Genomic DNA, 26,733 nt, shown 5'->3' with positions numbered 1-26,733 from the left:
TTTTGCTAACTCATTTTTGAGAAGAATCTAAGTTGACTTATTTTTTATTTATTTTTTTGTTTTAATTTTTTTTTTTTTAATAAATCCTTGTTTTCTGGATTCCCTCTTGGAGTGTTTTCGTTTGGGCCCAACACGACTTCCTCTGTGGCTTAGTGGTATACACACTGGTTTCCACACCAGAGACCTGGGTTCAAGACCCGATCGTGACAAAGGTAATGAGTTTACCTTAAGTAAAGTCAACAATTCGCTTTTTACAGTGGTAGATCTGACTTTAATTATTTACAAGTGAATCGTCAGTGATCCAAACAATCCAGTCAAAGGGAATCTACAGTTAAATATTCAATAGATATGCAGACTGACTCGAAAACAAATGCAGATATTTAGGATTCATTATGAAGTAACAATCAACATTAGTTGTCTGAACTAAATATTTGGTTTATTACTTAATATTACCTTCTTGTAACATTACCTTCTTTTTAACTGTTTTGTTAATGCAACATATCCAGCAGGCACACAACATTGTAAGATATTAATATTATGTTAGATTTAAGTTGTGGCGCCGGGTGACCATAATTCAATATCTAGCAGCGTCTTAGGACAATGTTATTTTGATGTCCAATAACGACATCAAATGACATTAATATTTGGTTGATTTTTAGGTTGTGTTGGAAAGTGACCAAAATCCAACGTCGAGCCAACATCTTAAACCAACGTCATGTGGATGTCAAATGCTGACATTTTATTCATCAGGTAACAAATCAAACGTCTGATAGATGTCAAAGTGGTAACACCCACACAACGTCAAGCTGTAACATCATTAGACGTTTACGTTTGGTTGATTTTAGGTTGGACGTTGGTCACATCTTCATGATGTTGGATTCTAATGTCAACCTGACTTTCATTTCCAAACAAAATACAATGTCCCCCCTTGGGGTACAATGTCAATCTGATGTCATGTTGATGACCTGTGCCAAGGTTGTACTGAATATAGTCTCAATAGTAACTTTAGTTATTAAAAAAGTCTCACTGCTAGTTTTGCATACTGAATTGCATCCTAAATTGTCTGAATTGCAATCTTTGGTTTGGTCCCTTTAATCAAATAAACAGTAGCTTTATATAACTTATCTGAAACACAATTCTTTTACTGCAGTGCAAGCGCCTGTTCGGTGTATTTTTCAGATTAATAAAAAAAGCTTATAAGGAGATTTATTTTAGAATCAGAATTGATTCTCTAAAAAGAGCCGACTCATAGGAGTCGTTTAATGAATCATGAATTTGAATGCATGGTGGTGCAGTGGGTAGCACAATTGCCTCACAGCAGGAAGGTTGCTGGTTCGAGCACGGCCTGGGTCAGTTGCCGTTTCTGTGGAGTTTGCATGCTCTCCCCGTGTTGGCGTGGGTTTCCTCCAGGTGATCCGGTTTCCCTCAAGTCCAAAGGTGTAGGTGAATTGGGTAAGCTGAATTGCCCGTAGTGTATGTGTGTGAGTAGCCCCTTTCACACATACAGACCTTTCCGGAAAATTGCCGGCAATTTTCCGGAAAGGTTGTATGTGTGAACAGGTCCTTTTTGAAAATACTGGTAAATTCATTCTGGCTATTTTCCGGAAAGAGAAGTTGTAACATTACCGGCAATTTGCCGGAAGCTGCGCTGTGTGAATGCAGAAGGAAGATTCCCGTAATAAGCTCATGCACGTCTAGAACGTGCTGACGTGAGACGTCTGCTTTAGCCAATCACAACAGTCAGACGCATTTACGTCCGCGCGGTTTGTGAGGATAAAAGCCTTTGAATATTTTTCCAGACACATTTAGCTGCTAGAAGTTAGTCAGATCACGTTTATATGTTCTTCTTAATGCCAACTGTGTAAATAATCATCGATGAGATGCTTATGATAAGCCGTTGTTTGTTTACAAGCTTTGCGTGTGCTTGTGAAACAGCCTGTGAGCGCCAGCACACGCACATATTATGAACATCTCGACATGCGAAAGTGATCCTGCGAAAGTTGTTCACAATATTGATCATCCACAGAGTTTTTAATTTAGTCAAATGTTTGCAAATACAAGCGCAGCCATTTAAAGCTCATTTGTGATGAATGATGTCAGAATTTACCGGTATTTTGGAATGGATGTGTGAATGCTCTTTTCCGGAAAATTTCCGTAACGTCCTCGCCTGTGTGAACAGCGCTTTTTTCAATATACCGGTAAAGTCTTTCCGGAAATTTTCCAGATATTTACCGGTATCGCTGTGTGAAAGGGGCTAATGAGTGTGTATGGACGGGTCACGGCTGGAACGGCATCCACTGCGTAAAACATATGCTGGATAAGTTCATGCATGAAGTTTCAAGCATTAAATTCTTTTGCTGCAATGCAAGCACTTGTGCATGCATTTCCTCTTTGGTGTGCGTGTGCATTTTTATATTCACTTTGACCCTTGATGACACATTAACAAAGCTAGTTGGGAGCGTTTCTCACCAGGCTCCAAAGACCAGCATTCCTCTGGAGAGGGACACACCTTTGCAGTGGAGTAGATGCTGTCCATCTGGCTCAGAATAGTGTTGTACTAAGAACACAAAGAGAGGTGTCAAAACACATCATCAAGAGCTCTTCATGCGCAGCTTCAGAGCTATAACTCACCAGCTCTCTGTCTGTGATTGCGAGATTGGCGGCTTCCAGGACATTGATCTTTTTGATGATCTTCTTCAGGTCTGGATTAGTGAAGGTGTCCATTAGAGATTCACTGAAGGTAGCCTTTGCTTTGTGACCCCATGCCTCTGTAAAAGCCTGCTCCTCCAAAGATGCTTCTATCTAAGAGTGAAGTATAAAAGGTCTGATTATTCCATGCAAAAAGTGAGTCAATTATAAAAATCAAAGAAATATTTATAGGGGTAGCATGGATTACAGAGTGTGCGTTTTGTTTGTTTTTTACACGGACATTTAGAAATAATATATTTTAGAGCAGTAATCACAATACTGTGAAACCGTGATATTTTTATCCAAGGTTATCCTACCGTCAGAATCTTATACCGGCCCATGCCTAACTCCAGGGCCCGGTTTTTCAAAAGGTTTAATCCGGATAAAACTGATCTGGATTTAGTAATCCTGTTTTTGTCATCTGTGATCATGTAATCCAGCTTACTTTTTGAGCCAGTTTTTCAAAGCAACATCGGATTGGATCAATCTGATCAGGATAGGAACTTTTCAGGATCACTTAATCTGGATAACCAGTACTCAAACAGGATAGGACATCACAATGTAGAACTATAGACATGTAAAGAGCGACAAGTAGAATAGCCAGCATGGGGTCAATCTAACTTTATTTTTATTTGAAATGAAAACTAAGAAAATGTAATAATTATTAAAATAACAATAATAATAAATAATAAAAACAAGAAAAACCCCACCCTGTCCTCTTTCAGCAGTCTGCTCATCTGAGACCTACAACACTGTACATTGAGGATATTTATAATAAGTTTCAAATATAGATGTAAATAAAAAAAAAAAAGGCTTACAGTCAAAAACTCCATAATAATTTCAGACTTCCTCAACTGATGTGGAGAGACCAGCTTGTCTGAGCGTAGCCTTTAGGAGGCAGATCTCAAGTAATTGGCCTTGGTTTGCTGCAGTTTGGTTTGAGTCAGTTGTTTTTCTGCCAGACGAAGCTGTGCTTCTGCCCTTTCAGTCTCTTTTTGTAATTGTTGGAAGAGATTTTAAAAATCAGTCATTGCCATTCTTTGCATTTTTTTTGTTATTCTGTAATCATTGCATGCATCACTAATAAATATTCTAAAAACAAAAATATTTTCCATTGTGATGAATATATATATATATATATATATCAGTTAGTGACAGAATAAAATGTATTGTTTTTGGTCAGTTTTGACAGCTGTTTGGGGGATTATTTTATGAGGCCACACTCTTTCTACTTTGCTGTAGGCCTTTACTGAAAGGCTGAATACATTAAAGCCTATGCTCACTATAGCCTGACGGATGAACAAATAAAATTAAAACCTTATGAATAAAAATAGTATATCTTGTAAAATACTGCATGATCCAAAAATAGCATTATTCAATACATTTTTTTAGGTTTTCATTACATTTTGGCCATGAAATCCACGCTAAATCCACACTTTTGATGGGATCAGTTTAATTCAGGTTTTTTGGATCAAAGTTATCCAGATCCTACAAAAAAGGTCTGAAAAACCCAATCTAAAGTTTTAATCCGGATCAAAACCAAGATTGGATTACGTGATCTAATCCGATTAGGTAATCCGTTTTTTCTTTTGAAAAAAAAACATTTTCAAGATTTGATCCAATCCCTTATCCGAAATCCTAGTGGATTACTTTTGAAAAACCGGGCCCAGTAAATATAAAGTAGCCAACTTTATAAAATCTGGACCTAGTGGTTATTTATGTGCTGTGTGCTGTCTTGAAATTGCGGTCAATAATCATTTCTGTATCTGGCTCAATCCCACTGCCTTCAGTCTCCCTCAGTCGTATATGTTTTCAATAAGAGTCTGGATTGTTTTTACAGCAACAAGAAATAGAAAAAGGCTGGCTGAGGTCACACCATCCATTAATTCTTTCAATCCTGACAGGAACTCATTTCTTTTCGGGGAATGTGGATGACACCTGAAACAATTCCGATCGAGCTATAAAGCACCCGCTCGAGTAGCTGTATATGCCATAAAAACAGTAGTGGGCTTGTTCTAGAGCCTTCTAGTTGGAAATCATGTCACAGACATTGATTTCTGCGACGCTGTGTGCATTAAGGTCATGCATTTAGTTGTAATATGAAAGTGAAGTTAGATATTTATCAAAGTGTTGCATTTCAAAGTTTCATCAGTGATTTACGTGTTATTTAAAAGGTATACAGTAGTCAACCTTTGAAGTGGATCAAAAGTTTATCAAAGTTGTCCTAAAGCTATTGAACAACACTATTCTTGTCAATTTGAAAAAGGGTTTTTTAAAAGTTGACCACAAACAAAAATGTTTTATCTCAATGTTGTTCCAAACCAAAATGCTTTTCTTTCTGACTTTTGTGCAGGTATATAAATATGGTGCTCAAAATAGATGGTCATGAAGTTATATAATAAGCGTAAGAGCAAAAAACAATAATATAATTAACTATAGTTTAGCCCAAAATAAAAAGACTAACTATTTACTCACCCTCAAGGGGGCCACAAATCTTTAAGTTAAGTTAACAAGAGAAGATAGTTTAAAGAATGTTGATAACCGTAACCATTCCCATCCATAATAGTAAAAACAAATACTATGGAAGTCAATGGTTACCGGTTTTTAACATTTTTCGAAATGCCTTCTTGTGTGTTCAACACATGAAGCTATTCCTTTAAATGTACGCTCAGTTTGTTTTTTTTAGTTCAAAACCAGTGTTTGTGTTGCTTTTGGGGTGGCCTTCATTTTCCTAGTACGTCATAATATGTCACATTTTGCATCTACTTTTATGCATTTTTTTGCATGCAAAATGAATGTTATTAAATTATAAATATATGCATAATTAAAATAGCACATTAGAATCAGACATTATTCATTATTTACACATTATTTATTTAATGAATCACCAAAAAGACCCACAAGCTACCAGGTTGGAAAATTCTGATGAGTTTGAGTGAGGAGAATGAACTCACTGACCTGCTACAGCTTTTACTCAACCAAGATCTGATTCTGATTCTAAACAAAATCTTTAGAAAATGATAATAATAGAAGTAAAAAATGTTTTGATTTTTACTTTGAGGCATTCTAAACATGTTTTATGTTTATTTTAGGTTAACTTGCAGTAATTATTAGAGTTTACGTTACATTTTTACATAAATTTTGTAATACTTTAGAATGTGCTTCAATTTGTTAAAATGAAAATAAAATAAAAATAATCAGCTGTTAATTAAACCACACAAAAACATTGTCTGGCTTGTTAAGGACTAGAACCTGTGACATTCTTGCTGTGAGGCATCAGTGCAAACCACTAGGCCATGGTGACACCTATCTAGAAAAGGAGGAGTAGGGGTGGAAGGGGGGATTCTTCAAAATGAAGATGGCTGTCACATGGAACTTATAGGTATTTATAGTGGTTTAGGAATCGTTTGATTGGTGAATCATAAATTGAATGATGCAGGACCAGCCGCAAGCAATCATAAGCACGTGATCCTCTCGAAATTAGTTTAGAAATAAATTTCACGTATGATTTTTAATAAAATGTCCTAATATTTTATTAAAAATTACATTTAAGTCTGTTAATATTATTTAACTAATCCTAAAGTTTTCATTCATTTATTTATTAAATTTCCTTTGGCTTAGTCCCTTTATTCATCGGGGGTCACGACAGTGGAATGAACCGCCAACTTATCTAGCATACAGTTGAAATCAGTATTAGGCCCCCTTTTATTTATTTATTTTCTTTTTTAAATATTTCCCAAATGATGTTTAACAGAGCAAGGAAATGTTCACAGTGTGTCTGATAATAGTTTTTTTCTTCTGGAAAAGTCTTATTTGTTTTATTTCAGCTAAAATAAAAGCAGTTTTAAAAAATGTTTAAACCATTTTAAGGTCAAAATTATTAGGCACTATGTTTTTTTTTTTTTCCCGATAGTCTTTCGATAGTCTACAGAACAAACCATCGTTATACAATAACTTGCCTAATTACCCTAACCTGCCTAATTACTCTAATTAAACTTTAGGCTGTATAGAAGTGTCTTGAAAAAATATCTATTTAAATATTATTTACTGTCATCACGGCAAAGATAAAATTAATCAGTTATTAGAGATGAGTTATTAAAACTATTATGTTAAGAAATGTGTTGAAAATCTTCTCTCCGTTAAACAGAAATTGCGGAACAAAAAGAAACAAGGGCAAATAATTCGGGGTTTAATAATTCTGACTTCAACTGTGTGTTTTACACAGGGGACGCCCTTCCAGCTGCAAGCCAGTACTGGGAAACACCCATAAACACTTATTCACACACATAATCATACACTCCGGCCATTTTAGTGTATTCAATTGACTTATATCGCATGTCTTTGGACTGTGGTGGAAACTCATGCCAACTCAGGGAGAACAAACAAATTCCACATAGAAATGCCAACTGGCCCAGCTGGGACTCTTGCTGTGAGGCGACAGTGCTAACCACTGAGCCACCGTGCCGCTGTATAACTTTTTAACAAACCTTTGTTTATTATCACCATCATCAAGTTTTATCCCTTTTTCTGTTAAATTCTCAACATATTTACTGTACAAAGTAAAACCAAATGCTGGGTTATGCACAGTTGATTAGTGTAGGGCCAACTTGACAATTAAGTTTACTTTATTAGTTTTCTACAGATGTTTGGCGGGATTGAACATAAAACAATTAAGTTGTCCCCCCCAAAAAAGCTCATTTAAAATGGTAGTTTGAGCAACCAAATGTAGTTTTTTGAGTGCAAGTTCTTTCAAAAGGTTTATTGTCTCCTGGTCTTGGGTGCGTCAGGGTTTCTTTTAGTGGTTTTAGTTTGCCCTGCTGTGGACTGTTTGACCCCGGCGTCCCCTCTCTGTTGTGATAACCGCAGGCCTTCTCATCGCCTTCTTCCCAGCATCACTTCATCAGCTCAGTCTTTATACTTCCGCTTGGGTTAACAAGCTAATGACATGTGCATTTATCTCCATTATCTCTCATCCTTCACTCGCACTCTCTGTTTTCCTCAGAGATAAAGACCTCTGGCTTCTTGTTTTTCCAAGGTCGTGTTTGTTCTGTCATGTTTATTCAAGAGCGTGATGATAAGTCATAATAGAGTGCAAGGTTCAAGGTGTGACATAAAAAGGGAATCTAACAACAGCTTGTGACTGACACTATCAAATCTAACGTACGTTTCCCTCTCAAACCTCCCTAAACACTTTCTAATCTGCAGATGGTTGATGGCCATGGAATGTGAGTTTTCGGAGCAGACTGTACCCGTTTTCCACCTCATTGTGTCTTTGAGTGATTTTAAAGGCTCTTTTATTTTTTAGGAGCTAATTAAAAGAGCTCTTGACTGATTCCAGGCTCTTCTGTTGTTTGATCTGATGCCTCCCTCAATGCTGAAAATAAATGAAGGGATACATTCGGGTGGTTTGCTACAATGAGAGTTTCTAATGTACGGTATGGGAATGGTGTGGTAGTAAAGTGGATTGTGGAATTGGCAGCATGAATAATGCAAGCTCGAGGGACGCATTTACATAAACAATTCAGTTTGTTTTTTTTAATACATCTGGCACAGATTAGATTTTTGGCCTCAAATTTAGGCCAGTTTATGTGTGGTTCCCATACTCCAAAAGTTATTTGCATTGCTTTTGTACATTTCAAGAGTAAAATAGATAACATGCAATGTAAAAATTTTGATATTAAATTCACCGTAAATTACTGGTTAATCATGCCCGGAGCCAGGGGGGGTTCGGGTGGTTTGAACCAATGATCCCATCACGTCTGTGTTTTTGAGGCTGTTTGGTCACTCCATTCATTTTATTCTGATCGAATATAAATCAGATCGCTCGAACCACTTCAGAAGGTGATCTGGGATGCATTCCAGATAAAACTAGACAGGTCTAATCTGGAAAAAATTAATATAAATAAAATAAACTATGACCTGGAGAAAATCTGACATGTGCCTGAAACACGTGTAGGTGCACTTTTACAGCCAAAATTCTATTGAAACATGTTTACTATCAGCATAAAACGTGTTCTAACTCTTCAGGCCTGTAGCCAGCAGGGTTCGGGTGGTTAGGAAGACCCACCCCTTACTGACAAAGGTCCAGAATTTGTCCCATACATAAGCTCATTTGTCCTACTTTGACTGCTATGCCATCATAAATAATGAAAATAATCCATCGAAAAAGGATAAAAGACCAAACGGAATCCTCTGTCGGCTGTTGCTTCGGTGGGACTGTAATCTGATGTAAGAGAAGTCTTCTTTCACTACTGTGTTGTTTTTAAACAGAGAAAACATTTTACAGGTAACTTTTATTCTAATTCTTGGACCTTATTTCTGAAATAAAAATGAGCAATAAAAAGGTGTGAAGCACTAGAAGCGGACCATATTAAATTATTTTGAATATATTTTGGCTATTGTTAATATCCATTAATTTTCAAATGCACTTTTTTTACCAAAGAGGCTAGAACAATTCTGAAGATTTTATTATTATTATTATTATTGTTATTATTATTATTATTATTATTATTATCGTTGTTATTATTATGTTTTAATTATTATTTTTTATTGAAATGGCCCAATTGTGACTAAGGACAGTTGAATGTGCTGGCCAGTTTGTTTTTTGTCTAATATATAATAGCATGCTACAGTTTTTTTTAACTTTAAAACTTTAACAGATTGCTATTTTTTCCTAATGGTATATGATGTAATAAATTTGTATTTTAAATATTAGTCTTGTTTTAATTTTGTTTATTGCAATTTTGAGTTAATGTTTCTAGTACATCAAAACATGTGGTTACCTGACTAGCTAATCCAGCAAAAAATGTCACTGAAATGCAGTATTTAAATCTCATAGTTAAATAGAAGTTGAAGCAAAAATTTCTTTTTTCTTTTGAGAAAAAAAGAACCACACCTTTCACCAGGCTGGCTACGGCCCTGCTAATAATTGCATTACTTTCACAGTAAAATACTGTAGGTAACCCCACAGCAAAATACCGTAAGGTAGTTCACAGTAATTTACTGTGATTTTGGTACATTAAATTACTAATATATTCATTATAGCCTATATTTTTTTAACATACACAGATTCAAAAAGAACCACAGGTCAACAGGAAGATTGCAAAAGACCAGCTTCTGCTTTAAACTGAACTGATTAAATATCAAACTGATATCAAGTGATCTAATACTAAATATCTACTTCAAAAATATACAGACAAATCTAAAATACAGTAAAGCACTCTAAATCTGTTGAAAGGCATTGATCTGATGGCGGTTGAGTTTGCAGCTGGATATTATTGGGAGATTGCTGACAGGAACAGTGAACAGCTCTGCCAGAGCACGTCTGAAGCTCATAGGCCAGTTGATTTTACGTTCTATGGCAAAAACACCATTGAGCCTCGCTAGATCCTCCTGTATGGGCACGCGTCCGTTATAAAACACTCACAGGACATTAATTTGGATATTTTAAATAGTTCACACAATAATACACAAAGAGAGACCTTCACTTACACTTCACGCATAGTTTGTGAATGAACAGACTTATAGTAAGCCTGATTTATACTTCTGCGTCAAGTGACCGGTTTAACCCTCGGCGCAGGCAACGCCCGTAGCTGTGCATTTATACTTCTGCACGCTGTCTCTGTTGGTCTGCATTAACACTTCCGAAACACTAGTTGGCAGTGAGGCGTAAATGTTCCTCTGTGTCGAGTTTCTTCGCTGCTTTTTTGCTTTTCCTGAACACTTCCGGGATGTACAAGTAGCTCAAACTCGCTCATTTTGAGGCAGGAACCGGCGGACGTGCAACAACTTTAACTATGAGGAAAACACAAAACAAAACTTTCCATCCGGAGCTCCTTCACGGGACTTCACACTTGTAAACAATCGCTCCATTGGTTTCGCGCCGCTCGCACGGCTCTCGGTCCCGCCCAGACTCAGCATCGCTACCAAGCCGACCAATCACAGAGCTTGCGCTACACGTCGTTGTGACATGTAGTTACATTTTTTGAGAGGTACACGTCAGCCACGGCGAAGAGCTATGCATCAGCGCCGTAGCATATGCCGGCGTTTGACGCAGAAGTATAAATCAGCCTTTACGTGTTGCCTACTAGTTACGGAAGCGAACTGAGAATCCCTGCTTTATCAGATGAAGTTAACCAATTGCAGTCGCGCCATCCAGTGGACACAATTGGAACAGCAGCTGCTTTTATTGAAAAATTGCAGCACATTTTTGTAATTTACAGAATCATCTCGCGGGCCGGATTAGACCTGTTTGCGGGCCTAGTGCAGCCCTCGCCACGTACGTTTGACACTTCTGCCATATAGAGTCATAGTTGTTGCATAAATTTCCAAGTTGCCAGTCTGTTACACAATTCCACTGAAAAAACAACAACTTCTCCTTCAAAGGCATTTGCACACACTTAAAAAAGGACTTTTGCTGCTTGTTTGAACTACTTATCTAAAATGAGTTGAAGCAGCTCAATTCCTACAGGTTTTTTGGGACAACTTAAATGTTTTATGTTCAGTCCACTTAAATTTGTAAGTTAACTTAATCGATTTGTGTTGTGACAAGATCTTTTTTACAGTGAAGCTTCTCGCTTGCTTTATTCTGACTTGCTTCAGTCATCAACACCAGCACATGCTAAATTATCATCAAAACCTCCATCAACCATCTGTTAAACGCGCCGTTCGCTGGTCGTGATGACTGTGAAATCTGTGCTCCAGCAACTACGAGCTTCTGCTGTCTGCGGAATGAGTGCGACAGGTGTGTTGCTTTGATTGTGTTGCTTTGATTGGACGCCGCTTTCTCTTCACACACACAGTCAGACTGAGACTCGCTCACACCCACCGATAGAGATGCCCCAAATCAGAGCTTTGATCAGCTCGTTTGATGTGTCTGAAATAATAGACTTCACACCGGGCACTGCTCAGGTTCTGCCCAGCTCTCCATCAGCTCTTTCTGGGTTAGATGTAGGTTGGAGCTGTTAGCGGTGCCAGCACCCATTGGAAAGCTGTGAGTGAGTGTTGAGACAGCTGTGAAACGCTGTTGAGACAGCTGTCTGAAGGAGGAGTGTGTGTGCATATGTGTGTGTCTATGTTTGGTAAGCAGTCTACAGTACATCAACTTCTGCTTCTTCATTTATTGATGGAGAAGCTGATCTGGTAAGCAGTTTTTTTTCAGCATGCTGTCATATGCTTTACTTTTTACCTGGCTCTCATGCTGTGATACACAATATTTCTGTACCACAAAAGGCTCTATTGGCTGATATTAGAGATTAACTTTTTATTTGTTTTGCATGAACATGCTTTACAGTCATGGCCAAAATTGTTGGCAAGTCAAATCAAGTATTTCTCAAAGAAATGTTTTGTTATGCAAAAAACCTAGTGGCTAGTGCTTCGACATACAGCACCCAGGTGTCTGCGGTGACCCGAGTTCAATTCGCGGCTCGAGGTCCTTTGCCAATCCTTCCCCTTTCTCTGTTCTCCATACTTTGCTGTCTGTAAATCTCCACTGTCCTATAAATAACGGTGAAAACCCCTATAAAAATAATTATTACAAATAAATAAATAAAAAACAAATGTTTTGTTATGCACTATGGCTGCAACAACGAATCGATTAAATAGATAAAAATCAATTACTAAAAGCGTTGGCAACTAATATCATTCTTGACTCATTGTGCCGCGTGACACGGGGACTTTTGATTACTAAAAAACTCTTTAGTTCAGTGTGGAGTGGAGTGAACACTGTCTTTCTTGCGTACTGATGCAGAGTTCTGCGCCTCATAGAAACATGAGGAGGAAGGGATTTCAACAGCAGGGTAAATCACTACAGAATCCTACATTTGTTCCGTTTTGAAGTGAGAACCATAAAGTCCCTGGTGCTGGTGTTTTTACTCGTTATCCAGCTTGACAAGCATGACAAGTTAACGTTAGCTCGTTTACCCTTAGAGCGGCAACTGAAAAATTAAAACCGAGCCAGAGAAAGATGTCTTATCATCATAACTATGCATCATTTTAACCTCCCAATGCTTATTTTATGTTTTAGACATGTAAATACACACAAGTACTAGTAAAACAATACATTGAGTTTGTAAAACAGGCAACAAAAGTCTAACAATCTATTCAAATACAATTTGCTGATGTGTATTATTCATATCAGATAGTGAAAGTAACTACAAAGTTGAATCTATTTTTCTCCAAGTTCACCAGCCACTTGCTTGCATGCATTTTAGGAGTATCTTATGAATTCACTTGCTGAATCCTGCATGTTCTATAGTGACGTCCATCTCACATTACAGATCACGATCACCATGTGAATTGGAAAATCAGGTAGCTGATGACATGATGAGCAAACGTGTGAATATGTTGAATTAAAACGAAAAAAATACATAAAAAGGGATTAGGGTTAAATACAAAATAATTGACTAGTCTGCATGTCGATAATTGAACTCAGAACTGTTTTATGTGTTGTACAGGGTCATTTCCATAAAAATGCATGATATAAAAATTAAGCTTCCAAATTCACACATAGACCACCACTGTGATCAGATTAGGGTTTATCACGATACTGGAATTCGGTACCAATCAATACTGAAATTTTAAATGTGTCCATTTCCCGCTTACATTTGAGCGCATTCTTAAACACCGCTGAGTTGCCATTGAGTTCACATGCACTGGAGTGTTTCAAAGTCATGTCTATTAGCTGGTTTGTCTATAACCTGACATATGAGTGATCCGCTGATGAAACGCAGCTTTAAAACGCTCCAGTGTCCCTGTATCTGTGGTTACATTCAGTAAACAGCGGTGACTTCGGTAAACTGATGAGCTTCACGGCCAAACACAGTCATTTCTGTTGAGCACATGAACACAACGGCAAATCAGCTGTGTTTAAGAACGTGCTCAACGGCGATCAAATGTTAACGGGAAATGGATGTTTTTAAAGTTTCAGTATCGATTGGTACCGAATTTCAGTATCGTGATAGCCCAAGATCAGATAAGACGCAAAATCATACAAAATAGCTATTAATTCACCAATTGATTAATTCGCCATGAGATTGATGTTGGTGAGATTTTCAGTTGTTTCTCCCTGACAGCTTTTATACACATCGACCTGTCCCATATTCTTCGGTTTAGCTTCTGTTTTATTTTTAATGTCTACTGCAAGTCCTTTTTTGTTTATGTCGATTCTTATTGCAACCTTGTCTGTCACTGTGTGTGTGCTCTTTGTTTGTTCATGAAGGATTTACTCATTGTTTTTGAATACAAAGCTACTACAGTACAGTACATGTGGTTTTACCTTTACCAAGGAACTTTACCAAGGATCACTGGGAATCCTTGGATTTCCTTCCTTTGTATATTAATAACCACCTGCTGCATGTAGAACTTCTCCCTGCCTCAAACCACTGCAATGTGGCAACAATTCTCTCATGCTCTCCTCTATTTTGAGAAGATTACGTCTGTGAATGAGCAATGAAATGAGTTTTGTAATCATTAGTCATGACCAGTTAGACTTCTGCAGAATGTTACTCAATCTTCCCCTCATATAAACTTTACAAGAGTCATATAAAACTGTAATCCAACGGAAGACATAAAATGGTCTCAAGTTTTGTAAAGTTATCACAGTTAGCTGTCCAAAGAGCTGTTCTAATGGCTGATTTATCAGTCGCATATGCAAAACCACACAGCTTAGACTCAACTGTTCCACATGGTATTCAGTGATGAGTTTTGTTACATGAGTAATGTAAAAACTCCTTAATATTTCTGGTAAAAAAAAAAAAAACTATAAAAAAAACAGTGGTTAAAGAAAATCTACAGTATTTGATTATTTTACAGTGTTTTACACTACTGATTGGAGGTACTAACATCTACACATCATAGCTTTGTTACAAATTCATTCATTTATTTCCCTTCGGCTTAGTCTCATATATATTAGGGGTCGCCACGGCAGGAACTGCCAACTATTCCAGCATATATTTTACGCAGTGGATGCCCTTTCAGCTGCAACCCAGTACTGGGAAATGCCCATACACTCTCACATTCCCACTCACACAATATGGCCAATTTTGTTTATCTTATTCACCTATAGCGCATGTGTTTGGACTTGTAGGGGAAACCGGAGCACCCTGAGGAAACCCACACCAACACAAGGGAGATGCAAACAGAAATGCCAACTATCCCATCCGGGACTCAAACCAGCAACCTTCTTATTGTGAGGCGACATTGCTAACCACTAACCCACCGTGCCGCCGCTTTGTTACACAGACAGCTAAACATATGGTTAAAATTTCTGCATTTTACAACAAATTACGATATTTTGAAGTACAAAAATCTACACAACTTAACTGTGTTTCACAGACGGAAACACAACCATAAACATGTGGTGATGAAAAAGCACATAATGAAGGAAAGCTCATGCCAAATGACTTTTCCCACAAGCAACATACTGAATGAACATACTAACAATTACTGAGCATCATAATAGTAACATGCTATACTAAATTAATGCAACACACATCGTTTATCAACATTAGATGTAATGTAAAAATGTTACGTAAAAATGCTGGGTTCCACATAATTGATTTGTGTTGGGGCAACATGAAGGACTTAAGTTCACTTATAATAACATTTTTAAATTAAGTGTATTGTACATAAAATAATTAGTGTGTTGTTTCAGCTCATTTTAAATAAGTAGTTTAAACAAGTGTACATAACTGATGAGTAAAAAACTCTAGTACCATAGTATTCAACAAAAAAAAAATCATTACATCTGATTTACAGTAAATTTACAGTTATTCAGCATATATTCTAAGGAGGCTAACTGCTAACCTGGATACAGATTTTTACTGTAGCATTTTTACAAATTTTATCATTGAAATCATGATCCTTTTTATTGTACAAATGTATGCAATGTTTGTGAGTGTAAAGCACACACACACACATACACGTCAACAGATTAGGTTTTTACTACAGCATTTTTGTTTAAAATCATGACCTTTTTTGCAGTGTAAGCAATGTTTCTGAATGTTAACACACACACACATGCACACACACGCGCGCAAACTACAGCATTTTTATGTTTAAAATTATTACTTCTTTTATTATGGTGTAAGCAATGCTTTTTTAATGTCCCTATACACACACACACACACACACACACACACACACACACACACACACACACACACACACACGCACACACACATTTACAGTCAGATTTTTACTGGAGCACTTTTAGTTTTTTATCGTAAAAATCATGACCAATCATTAGGCAATATCTCTTAGTGTTAAACACACACACACACACACACATGCAAGTCTACAGTCAGATTTTAACTGGAGCATTTTTTTTTTTATTGTCGAAATTATTATAATTACTGTTTTTTTTACAGTGCGAGCAATATTTCTTAGTGTAAAACACACACACACACACACACACACACACACACACACACACATGTCTATAGTCAGATTTTTACTACAGCATTTTTATGTTTAAAATCATGACCCTTTTTTATGGTGTAAGCAATGATTTTGAGTATCCGTACACACACACACACACACACACACACGTACGTGTCTATAGTCATATTTTTACTGGAGCATTTTTTGTTTTTTATTGTCAAAATCATTACTGTTTTTTTACAGTGCGAGCATTATTTCTTAGTGTAAAATACACACACACACACACACACACACAAACACACGTGTCTACAGTTAGAATTTTACTGGAACACTTTTAGTTTTTTATTATTAAAATCATGACTTTTGAGTGTAAAGCGCGCACACACACACACACACAGATGCGCACACGTCTACTGCCATGTTTTTACTACAGCATTTCATGTTTAAACTCATGACTTCTTTTATGGTGTAAGCAATGTTTTTAAATGTCCATACACACACAGACACACACACACAAACACACGCACACACACGCCTACAGTCACTTTTTTACTGGAGCATTTTTAGTTTTTATTGTCAAAATCATTACTGTTTTTTTATTACAGTGCAAGCATTATTTCTTAGTGTAAAACACACACACACACACACAAACACACGTGTCTACAATTAGAGTTTTACTGGAACATTTTTATTTTTTATTATTAAAATCATGACTTTTGAGTGTAAAGCGCACACACACACACACACACACACACACACAAACACACGTGTCTACAGTTAGAGTTTTACTGGAACATTTTTATTTTTTATTATTAAAATCATGACTTTTGAGTGTAAAGCGCACACACACACACACACACACACACACAGATGCGCACACGTCTACTGTCATGTTTTTACTACAGCATTTCATGTTTAAAATCATGACCTTTTTTATGGTGTAAGCAATGTTTTTAAATGTCCATACACACACAGACACACACACACAAACACACGCACACACACGCCTACAGTCACTTTTTTACTGGAGCATTTTTAGTTTTTATTGTCAAAATCATTACTGTTTTTTATTACAGTGCGAGCATTATTTCTTAGTGTAAAACACACACACACACACACACACACGTCTACAGTGAGATTTTTACTGGAACATTTTTATTTTTTTATGGTAAAAATCATGACCCTTTTTTACAGTGTAAGCAGTGTTTTTGAATGTGTAAAGCACACACTCACTCACACGTCTACAATACCTGCAGTTGTGAATTGTGATCGGTCAGGTTTGTGTTGTAGTTCCAGCTGGCCTCTGTGCTAAGGTAAAGCACCTCCTCGGCGGTGGAGTTGTAGTCGCTCACAAACCTCTCTGCCCCTTGTTCAGTTGGAGGATAATCCCCTGGCATCCACTCGGGTTTCAGAGCCGCGCTCCAGCTGATGAGAGTCAGCAGCACCACCGCACGCAGCATAATGGACCGCAGCTGAGACGCCGAGTGCTGGCTTAAAAGTTTCCGGAGGAGCCGTCTGGACACGTTCACTGCTGGATGCTCCTGCTTTCCTATCGGTGTCCTGCTCTCCCTTTTCCCTCTGTTCATCAGCCACTGACTGATCACAGGCGGTTCTTTTTAGTGTCAGTTTAACCCAGCCCACCCCCTCTCTCTCTCTCTCTGTCTCTCAGAGGACACAGTTCCTCTCCCTCTCTCTCTCTCACACTCCTACTTTCTCCAATCTCCTTCCTCTCTCTCTCTTTACCTGTCAGTTTCTCTCAGCTCTTCCTGGAGAGAGACTTATTGACTAAAAATATCATTCAAGACAGCTGTCTAATCTGATTTCAGGAGTGTGGTAAAAGGGATAGTTCACCCAAAAATGTAAAATTCATTCAAAGTCATCATTTACTCACCCCTTACTTCTTTCAAAACTTAGACTTCTTTTTTTTCCCGTTGAACACAATAGAAGATATTTTGAAAAACCTTCCTAACGTAAGTGCACATGTGTATATTAGTAGCAGTTTCAGTTGACATTTGTTCTGGCATCCCACCTTATCCTATGTTTTTTTTTCTCAACTTTTTAAAAAAAAGGGGAGGGGGGGGGACTCACACTTGGAGCTCGAATCAAGCCTCGAGCCAAGGATGGGAGGTCCGGGCTCTCTTAGGGGTTTGACAGCTCAGGCCCCTGCTTCAGGACAGCTACACAAAAATAGTTTACCATGTTGACGCAAGTGATTGAGCAGGTAAACCCGTGAGCGACAACAAAAAATTTACCAAAAAGAAAATGCCTCAAGACTCCCTACTGTTCATTCATTTTTCCTCAGCTTAGTCCCTTATTTATCAGGGAACGCCACAGCAAAATCAACCAACACAGCAAATGGCCTTTTAGCTGCAACCCAGTACTGGAAAACACCCACACACTCTCTCACACACACACACACACACACACACACACTACAGTCAATTTAGTTTATCGTCACTTACACTAGCTACAGTTGCCTTGAATCGTACTGAAGCGTGATTGTCCCCCCTCCCCTTTCCTCCGACAGCCTGCTACTGTTCAGTTTAACAGGAAGAGAAGCACTCTGTCATTGCTTTAGTTATAGTGTTTTAGTCGTTTGGGATACAGTGACATGCAGTCAAATATTTTGCCGAACAGATCCACCACTTTTGAGGTTTGCTGAATGCACAGCTAATGGCTCGTTTCCACTGAGTGGTATGGTACGGTTTGGTTTGGTACGCTTTTATGGCCATTTCCACGGTCAATAAGCGTACCGTACCGTACCACTTTTCCGGCACCCTTTCGAAAGGGTACCAAAAACGAGAAAGGGTACCAAAAGGTGGAGCTACACGCGCAGCCGAATGCTGATTGGTTACAGAGATACGTCACGAGCTCGTGGAGCTAGACAGAATGTAAACCAAGGATCCGCCATGTTCTAATACACAGCCGAAAGATTACATGGATATACTATATGCATATAATAATGAACCATGGATGACCCGAGCTCAAACAAACCTTGTCGTCCTCTTGATGAAAAGACACAAAGCTAAGAAGAACAAAATCTGATGTGTCCTGTTGTTGCTTTATCTCAAATTTTGCTTTATTTTGTCTCAAAGTGCGAGCGGTATTTGCTTTCTTCCGGGAGCTTGCGATCAAGTCTATATTTGAAATAACAAACTTCTTGAGCTGATGATAATAACGTTTGCGTGATTATTGAAGTGTCTCCGTCATCTGATCCATTCAAAAAGAAAAGGACAAGCGCTAGAGTGAAGTGTGTGAAAAAAAGAGAAGCCCGCCAAAACCCAGGAGCAAAAGTGTTTTAGCAACCTGAATCATGAACAAACTGCCGTGTGTATCTTCGCCCTTTGAACTATTATGAACTGGGAATGACAAAATTACTCTAACAGAGCTTACATGTGCTGGTGAAGATTACAGACACAGATGAGAGGTTTGAGCTGACTTTGGGCTGTATTGCGTGTGTTTTTGAACTCAAATAAGTACTAAATGTATGATGTGTGTAGTTTTTCTTTAATTAATAATATATCGCAGACTGTAAGGGGCTGTTTGTGTTCATATATGTTGCATTTATATAATTAGTTTATATAATTGCAGAAGTTACAGTAGCCTATTTTGCACCGTCATTGATCTGCAGTTATAATCAAATCATGTTCATAGAAAAGTTAGTAATAAGCATTTATAAACAAGTATTTGTGTATAAAGCATCTGTTGTGTGAGAAGTGCTTCTCTTATGGTATGTAAACAACCCGTACAGCTTTACTGTACACATTTATTCGAGCGAGCATACCCTTTGTACCCTTTGTGGTGGAAATGCAAGCCTGATAAAGTTGACCCGTACCGATCCAAACCGTACCGTACTGTACCCGTCAGTGGAAACGAGCCATTATGTGCAGCAAGGGGTTTGCATCTTTAATAACTATGAGAGTTTGCGTTCATTGAAAAGTAAGAATGATTTAAAAATCCATATGAAACAGTGCCTTAAAAGTGATGTTGTGTCTTCAGTTTTGCACTCTTGCGCACTTTGCACTCACACTACAAGTGTATCACACAAAAGCCCAATCGAACCTTGCTCTGACACACCTCTTTCAAGCAGACCAGGGCTCGAAGGAGCACTCACACTTGTCATTGCTGTGGCGACCCTGGATTAATAAAGGGACTAAGCCGAAAATGAATTGATGAATGAATGTTCACTTTCTATATTTTAATTCTGTTTAGACTCTCCAGAAAACATAAAGCACTATTTTTTTATTATCTTTTATTTTTGCTCTGTCGTTTTTATATATGTTTGTAATTTATTATATTGAATGCAGATGCACTGCATAGAAAACGGCTTGATCACCCCAGTCGATCTAATTAATGAAATCTTTCAAATAGAGCTGTTCAAATCATCTGCTGAAATTATAATCGCAATATAGATCGCAGCAAAACAAAACATCGCAATGTCAGATTTTTTCAATATCTTGCAGCACAACCTTGTATTATATTCCTGCGATAGTGAAAATATGCGTGATTCGTTTTTGTTTTTTTTCTCTGTAGACATAAACATTACTGCAGTCTTGTTGTTCTAGTGGACTGAAGAGTTACAGTATAAAGCACATCCTCCAAACTCCAGCTTTCCAATTAGTCATTGTTTGGAGGAAAGGGAAATATTACTCTGTTCACTAAGGAGGAAAATCTTAAAATGATGCATGAGAGAAACAGTTTAGATGCAGTTTAAACAGCGTTTTCTGTTGCAAACTCTCATGATTACATTCGTGATGCTGGATAAAGAGCCTTTTCTTAGAACAGAGAATGTCAAGTATTTTAATCTTTATACAAACTGAGACCTGTTCCTGTGGTGCACTATAGCAGAGCCCCATAAGGAGAGTCATCTTGGCAATGAACCATGAAGGTTTTTTTCTATCTAGGCTAAAGGGTCAGGGCTTAAATAGTTAATGCGGGTCAGTTAGCAATACTTTATGAAGTTGAAAATAAGATAAAGATTATTAGAATACGTGTTTTATAAATAAATACCATTTCAGTCTTTTACTTCAGTGGTCCCCAACCCCTTGGATTAATTGGTACCGCACAAGAAATCCATAGTTATTTCAGTTTTATTTGTTCAAGTCTGAGCTATCTTTTATTTTGAAGAATGACAGGATTCTCTCCGTAACATCTCAGTCACTTAAGCAGCAAAATGTAACCCACAAGCTAGTAAATGTAAATCCACAAGCTAATTTCAAAAACTAAATGTTTGGCCTTAAAAAGTGCTAAACTCACTGAAATCATGTGTTGTAGGTCTTAAATCCTTTTTGTTTAAGTAAAGCTACTCAATTTGGCTAACATCCCTCCAATAACCAACAATGCATCTCACTAGACGTAGAGATACAATTCACAACAACAATTTACAGCAAATTCCAAATATCAAATTCCCTAATCAGGAAAAAGAAAACAAAAAACAATTACACTATATTTCATGATAATACCAGGCCATTAGAAACAAATCTTAAACCTGCATAAGTCTAAAATTTAATTCTTAATGGTCTTAAAAGCGTCTTAAAAAGTCTTAAATTTGACTTGATGAAACCTGCAGTACTCTGCACCAAGGAATGGATCTGCAAACAATTTTGTCAACAAATCAGGTGAATCCATAAGATCAACTCCTATAAATCGCAATTGACGGCAGCTTTGTTCACATATCACATTTTTTTACAGGAGGTGCACCTACTGAAATTCCTTCCAGGCACACCTTGTTGAAAACATCACAACTTTTCAAAATGGCACGAGCACACTGTTAGTTATGTGACAAGAACTGACCAATTAGCTTTATGTTGTGTGTGGAATATACACATTTCAGTGGACTATTTATCTCAGATACACAGGAGCACCCAAATACTACAGTGCTTTTTAATTTTCTCCATTAATAAATACAGCAATGTTTTGCAATCTACGTACAACGTTAATTCCAAAATAAAATAAACCAATTAAAATGGAATTTTTACTGCAAGCCAACACATATCAGTGATTCAGCACCCACATTTAATAATGTTAAAGAGGTTTAATATATATGATTTAGATTATAACCTTACCATTTCGCTGAAGTGCTGTGAGTGCACTATTCTGTGCTTCTAAATGGCTGTATTTAAATTTCTGTCGTATTTCGTCTGGTGCAAATCCTGCCATATATTGTGTTGTTATGACACAGGGTTACAATGTAACCTGCTCACCTCATGTTTACATTTGTAATATTTATACTGTTTGCTAACTAATAACCTCACGTGGAACTCTGAATCTGCGTCTCATTTAGGAGTCTACTACTGTCCACCAGAGGTCGCATTTCAGTCACAGGCACATACTTTGAGAGCCTTTTTGACTGAAGGAATGAAATACGCTGTTTTGCATCAAGGCGACTCAGAGTGCTGAAATGTACTGTTCTTGTACGTAGCACACATTTTCAAAGCAAAATATCTGACTTCAGCATTGTTTTTCAGATAAACAAGAATGTTCACCTGGCATGTTTCGTAAATATCTGCAAACATTTGATGGTATCTTTATGCTTTAGAAGAGCCAAAAACTTACATTCAGCACCTTTAAATTTGTAAAAACTAGTTAGTTACTTAATTATGTGTGATTTATTTTTTAACTTAGCTAACTAGTTCTTTAATTGTCCAGGAAAACAACTTTTTGTGAATAAAATAGTTTCCAACAATGAAAAAAATATTATTATAAATATTGGATTTACTATATTTTTTAAGGGTTGTTGCAAACAATTTATATCGGCTGAATTTAAACAAGCACTTGAAGTTGAACATTACTAAATTTAATGTTTGTTAAAATTCAACCCATTTAAATTGTTTGCAACAATTTTGCAAAAATATATATATATATTTTTTTCATTGGCTTTCGGTTTTCTGAGTATTTAATCCAGCACTTTCACTTTTTCCACATTTGACTACATTTTACAATAATAATGACAGGCTGCGATGTCAAGCAATGATAAATGAATGAGACGCTTCAGCCCAGTCTGAGATTTTGTCATGATAATGTGGAAACCACTTCAAATAAGCAGTCATACTGTTTTGCGGTCAGGAGGAAGCAGTAGCTCAAGGTTCGGTTGTGCTGGTTTTGCTATCTCAAGAATAGATCAGTAAGAGTGGTGCGGTGAGCATTATTATTTAAAGAGACACACACCAAAATGTGTCGCTGTGAGCTAGTGTTTTGTTGCACTACAATTGGGAAATTTGAAGCAAAGTAAGTCATAGACATTTTATTAAGACACTAAAGAATCCTGTGAAAAGCGCGCATCTGATTGAATTGGAATATGGTGTGTATTTAGATTATTATTTGTGTAATTATTGGTGAAATCTACTGGCAAATTTGAAGTAGAGATTGTTTTAAAACAATTGTGAATGCTGTACTTGCTGTTATGTTTCTTTGTTGAATGCAATACTAAGGAGTGATGTATGAAAATAAGTGAGCTGCATATTTATGTTGTATATATTTTATACTACAGCTATTGCAAAAGTTGCAGAAACAAGTGGTCTGTCTCCAGTTAATACTCTCTGACTACAGGAAACTGTCTCTCAGCAGGATGTTGTGGCATTGGAAACCACTGATAACAAGATAACAGTATTGCAATTTGCATTATTTCTTCTATAACAAAGTTAGTTGAAACATTACAGTTCATTGAGAAAGATTTGAAGATTTGAATCTTCTTGTGTTGGGAATGTTGAGGTGGCATTATCACACATGCAGCTGAGTGCGCTGGAGATTCTATGCATAATCCTTGAGCAAACAATGTCATCCTCCTGGAATTCATGCACAGTTTTTTCTTGTTTTTTTTGAGAGGTTGGCTTAGGGCAGCTTAAAGTGTCATGACCATGTCCAAGGTTCCTCACTGACTGAACTAACGACTGTCCGCTCCCAAAAAATCTGCTCCACAAGACCCCAGTTATGCATTTTTTGGTCCAGGAAATCAAAAGCTGTGAAAAATGAAGAACAGCATGGTCCTTTAGAGAGTCTGAAATATCTTGTGCCAAGGACACTTGGCAAGTTAAACACACAGCAAATAAACAGTCACTCCTTTCTGTCAGCTTACACTGATGTTTCGTGTTTAATAAAGTTGCCTGTTGAAGGCACATACAGCAATATTATGTGGATTTACTCAAACTAATAAAAAAAAAAAAATGTCAGTAAAAGGGCTAAATGTACTTCAGCTAGAACTGTGAACTCTATACAAACTGGTCAGTTGTGATAAAGATAAATAAACTTTTACCTCCTATTCGAAAGTATACTCTTAAAATTAAAAGTTCCAAATAAGGGTTTTTGAAGCTATAGAAGGACCATTTTTGGTTATCTAATGCATTTTTGGAACCCCTCACAATATGAAAAAATTATCCATAAATAATGGGTTTTGCATATTTTGCATAGACTCATGTTTTTAAACTCATGTTTTCATTTATTCATAACCGTTTGAAATTGAACCCCAAAAACTTTAGACTCAAATCCAATATTAGATATTCGGCATCTACATTTAATCATGTTAAAGGTAAAATGTTAAGTTTTAAATGCTATGTTTTAGATTATAAACCTTACCATTTTGTTAGTGAGTGCATATTCTGTGCTTCTGAATGGCTGTATTTAAATTTCTGTCATGTTTCATCTGGCAAATTGCTTATCACTGCGAATCTCGTCACGTAGTGTGTTGTTAGGACACGGAGTTGCAATGTAACCTGCTCACCTCATGTTTACATTAATATTATTTGCTAATTATTAACCACATCATGTGGAACTCTTAATCTGCTTCTCGGAGTCTGCTACTGTCCACCGTAGGTCACATTTCGGTCACGGATGCATGCTTTGAGAGTCTTCCTGACTGAATAAATGAAATACGCTGTTTTCCAACAAGGCAACCCGGGGTGCTGAAATATAATAGGCTAAACTGGCAGTGGGCAGGTTAAAGGACCAAAAAAAGACAGCGTTTTGGCACGTAATGCACATTTTCAAAGCAGAATATCTGACTTCAGCATTGTTTTTCAGATAAAAGAGAATGTTCAGTTTAGGGTTTGGTCGATAGACGATGACATTGTCCAACGCCAATGGCCGATAGACATCGTGTTGCTAAACCGGCATCGCAATCCTAACCCCCGGCCACGTTGCAGCAGCAACAAGCCCACACAAAGCCCTGTTAACCCTTCGTCTTAGTTTTAAAATAGCAGTTTAGAACGAAAATGATCCATGCTCACACTGGCGTTTCATCTAGCATTTCTGAAAATCCCTCCTTCCACACTATACTACTGAAAACGCACATCACATGACCACACACACACTGTCATGCGCTGCAGTGTATGCTCACATCTGAGCTTCAGCAGTTAGCAGGTGCTTGAAACACAAAACTCCAGACAGCAGTGCACGTCGGACAGTTTATCATGGATGTAATGCTGGATCACGTCTCACTACAATTGTTAAACATGATATTTAATTAGCCTTGTCTCTAAGGACACTTCAGTTTTTTTAATTTATCAGCCGATCAGGTAATGCGTCACAGCGTCAGTACACTGCTTCAATCTTTCGCTTTCACGCTTGTACTTAAGAATTTTAGCGAAAACCTCAGATACTGTTGGTTGGTTCCTGTTGGTTGTGCACCTTTTTTACCAACCAAGTTTGTCGGCGCCATTATAACGATAGATCACTGAGTCCCACGTAAAAAATGATTGACAGGTGGTTATTTGTGTGTAACTTATCTTTAATTATTCATGATTTGGTTATGGGTTAAACAAAGACCATGTGGGTCAGTTAGTTGAAACGGTAGGCTATCCATAATTATTATCCATAAATAATTAATTCGCCGCCGCCTACGATGATGATGCCCTCGTCCATCGCGATGTTTCACATTAGACATCGTATGATGCCAAATTGGTTGACATCGCCCAACCCTGGTTCACTTAGCATGTTTCTTAAAAATATGCAAACATATTATAGTATTTTTATGCTTTAGAAGATTCAAAAACTTCAAAAGCATTAAACAAACATTTAACCTATATGTTATTAATTTAAATAGCTACACAGTTTTTTTTCTCAAATGTAAATTACCAACCCAGGCTCATTCTGGAAACGTAGTCCCGCTGACATTTCTGGAGACCGTGGAATACGTCCCGGGAGGTACGTACGGCTGCAGTTTTTGTTTTTTCGCATCTCAAACGCCTCTCGCGAGTGCAGTTCGCGCCCGCGCTGTTCTCGCATGAACCCATCAGAGGCCGCTGTCCGACTGACCGGATGATTGACTGCGCGACCGGCCAATCGGCTGACCCGCCCTCCTCCTTCCCTAAACCCAACCAATTTTACCGATTGACCCGCCCGCTCACTTCCCTAAACCCAAGCAACAGTTTACAAAGGCCGTCCAAAAAAAGAAAAGCCCTGATTTCACCACGTTCTCACCCTGTTATGAAACTCGTTCACTTAATTTTTGGGATTCTGTTTTTGTCTCGCCTGATTTCTGGAACCGCTCTTCCCCGGCCTCGAAACCGATCGCCGTGGTCAACTCCTCTCTGCATCTCAAGCCTGCCGACGTACACGGTGAGCTGAGTGAACAAACGGGGTGCAGCGGGAAAACCCTCCACAAGGAGGTAAACGGTCGGCCGGCCGGCCGGCAAGCACGCAAGGTAACAGCGTCACACCGCCCAGTAGCGT

The 26,733-nt window shown here is 37.7% G+C and overlaps 1 protein-coding gene across 3 annotated transcripts in view; it reads right to left on the bottom strand.

The window, feature by feature from the left end:
• Window positions 1-17,659, bottom strand: part of ace (angiotensin I converting enzyme (peptidyl-dipeptidase A) 1) — a 75,091-nt gene extending 57,432 nt beyond the window's left edge. For all 3 annotated transcript variants that reach the window (XR_015503820.1, XR_015503819.1, XM_087275794.1), the window contains exons 1-3: window positions 17,319-17,659; window positions 2,632-2,802; window positions 2,470-2,557 (exon numbers count right to left, since the gene is read on the bottom strand). Coding sequence is in view for 1 of the 3 variants with exons in the window: in XM_087275794.1 (XP_087131920.1) it covers window positions 2,470-2,557; window positions 2,632-2,802; window positions 17,319-17,654 (595 nt within the window). In the remaining 2 variants the exon portion in view is untranslated. The remainder of the gene's footprint in view (window positions 1-2,469; window positions 2,558-2,631; window positions 2,803-17,318) is intronic.
• Window positions 17,660-26,733: the final 9,074 nt, after the last annotated feature.

Source organism: Danio rerio, chromosome 12 (assembly GCF_052040795.2).
Source record: "Danio rerio strain M-AB ecotype USA chromosome 12, GRCz13ab, whole genome shotgun sequence".
NCBI lineage: Eukaryota > Metazoa > Chordata > Actinopteri > Cypriniformes > Danionidae > Danio > Danio rerio.
The sequence above is the reverse complement of the archived record's forward strand: the minus strand, read 5'-3'. Positions and strand labels throughout refer to the sequence as shown.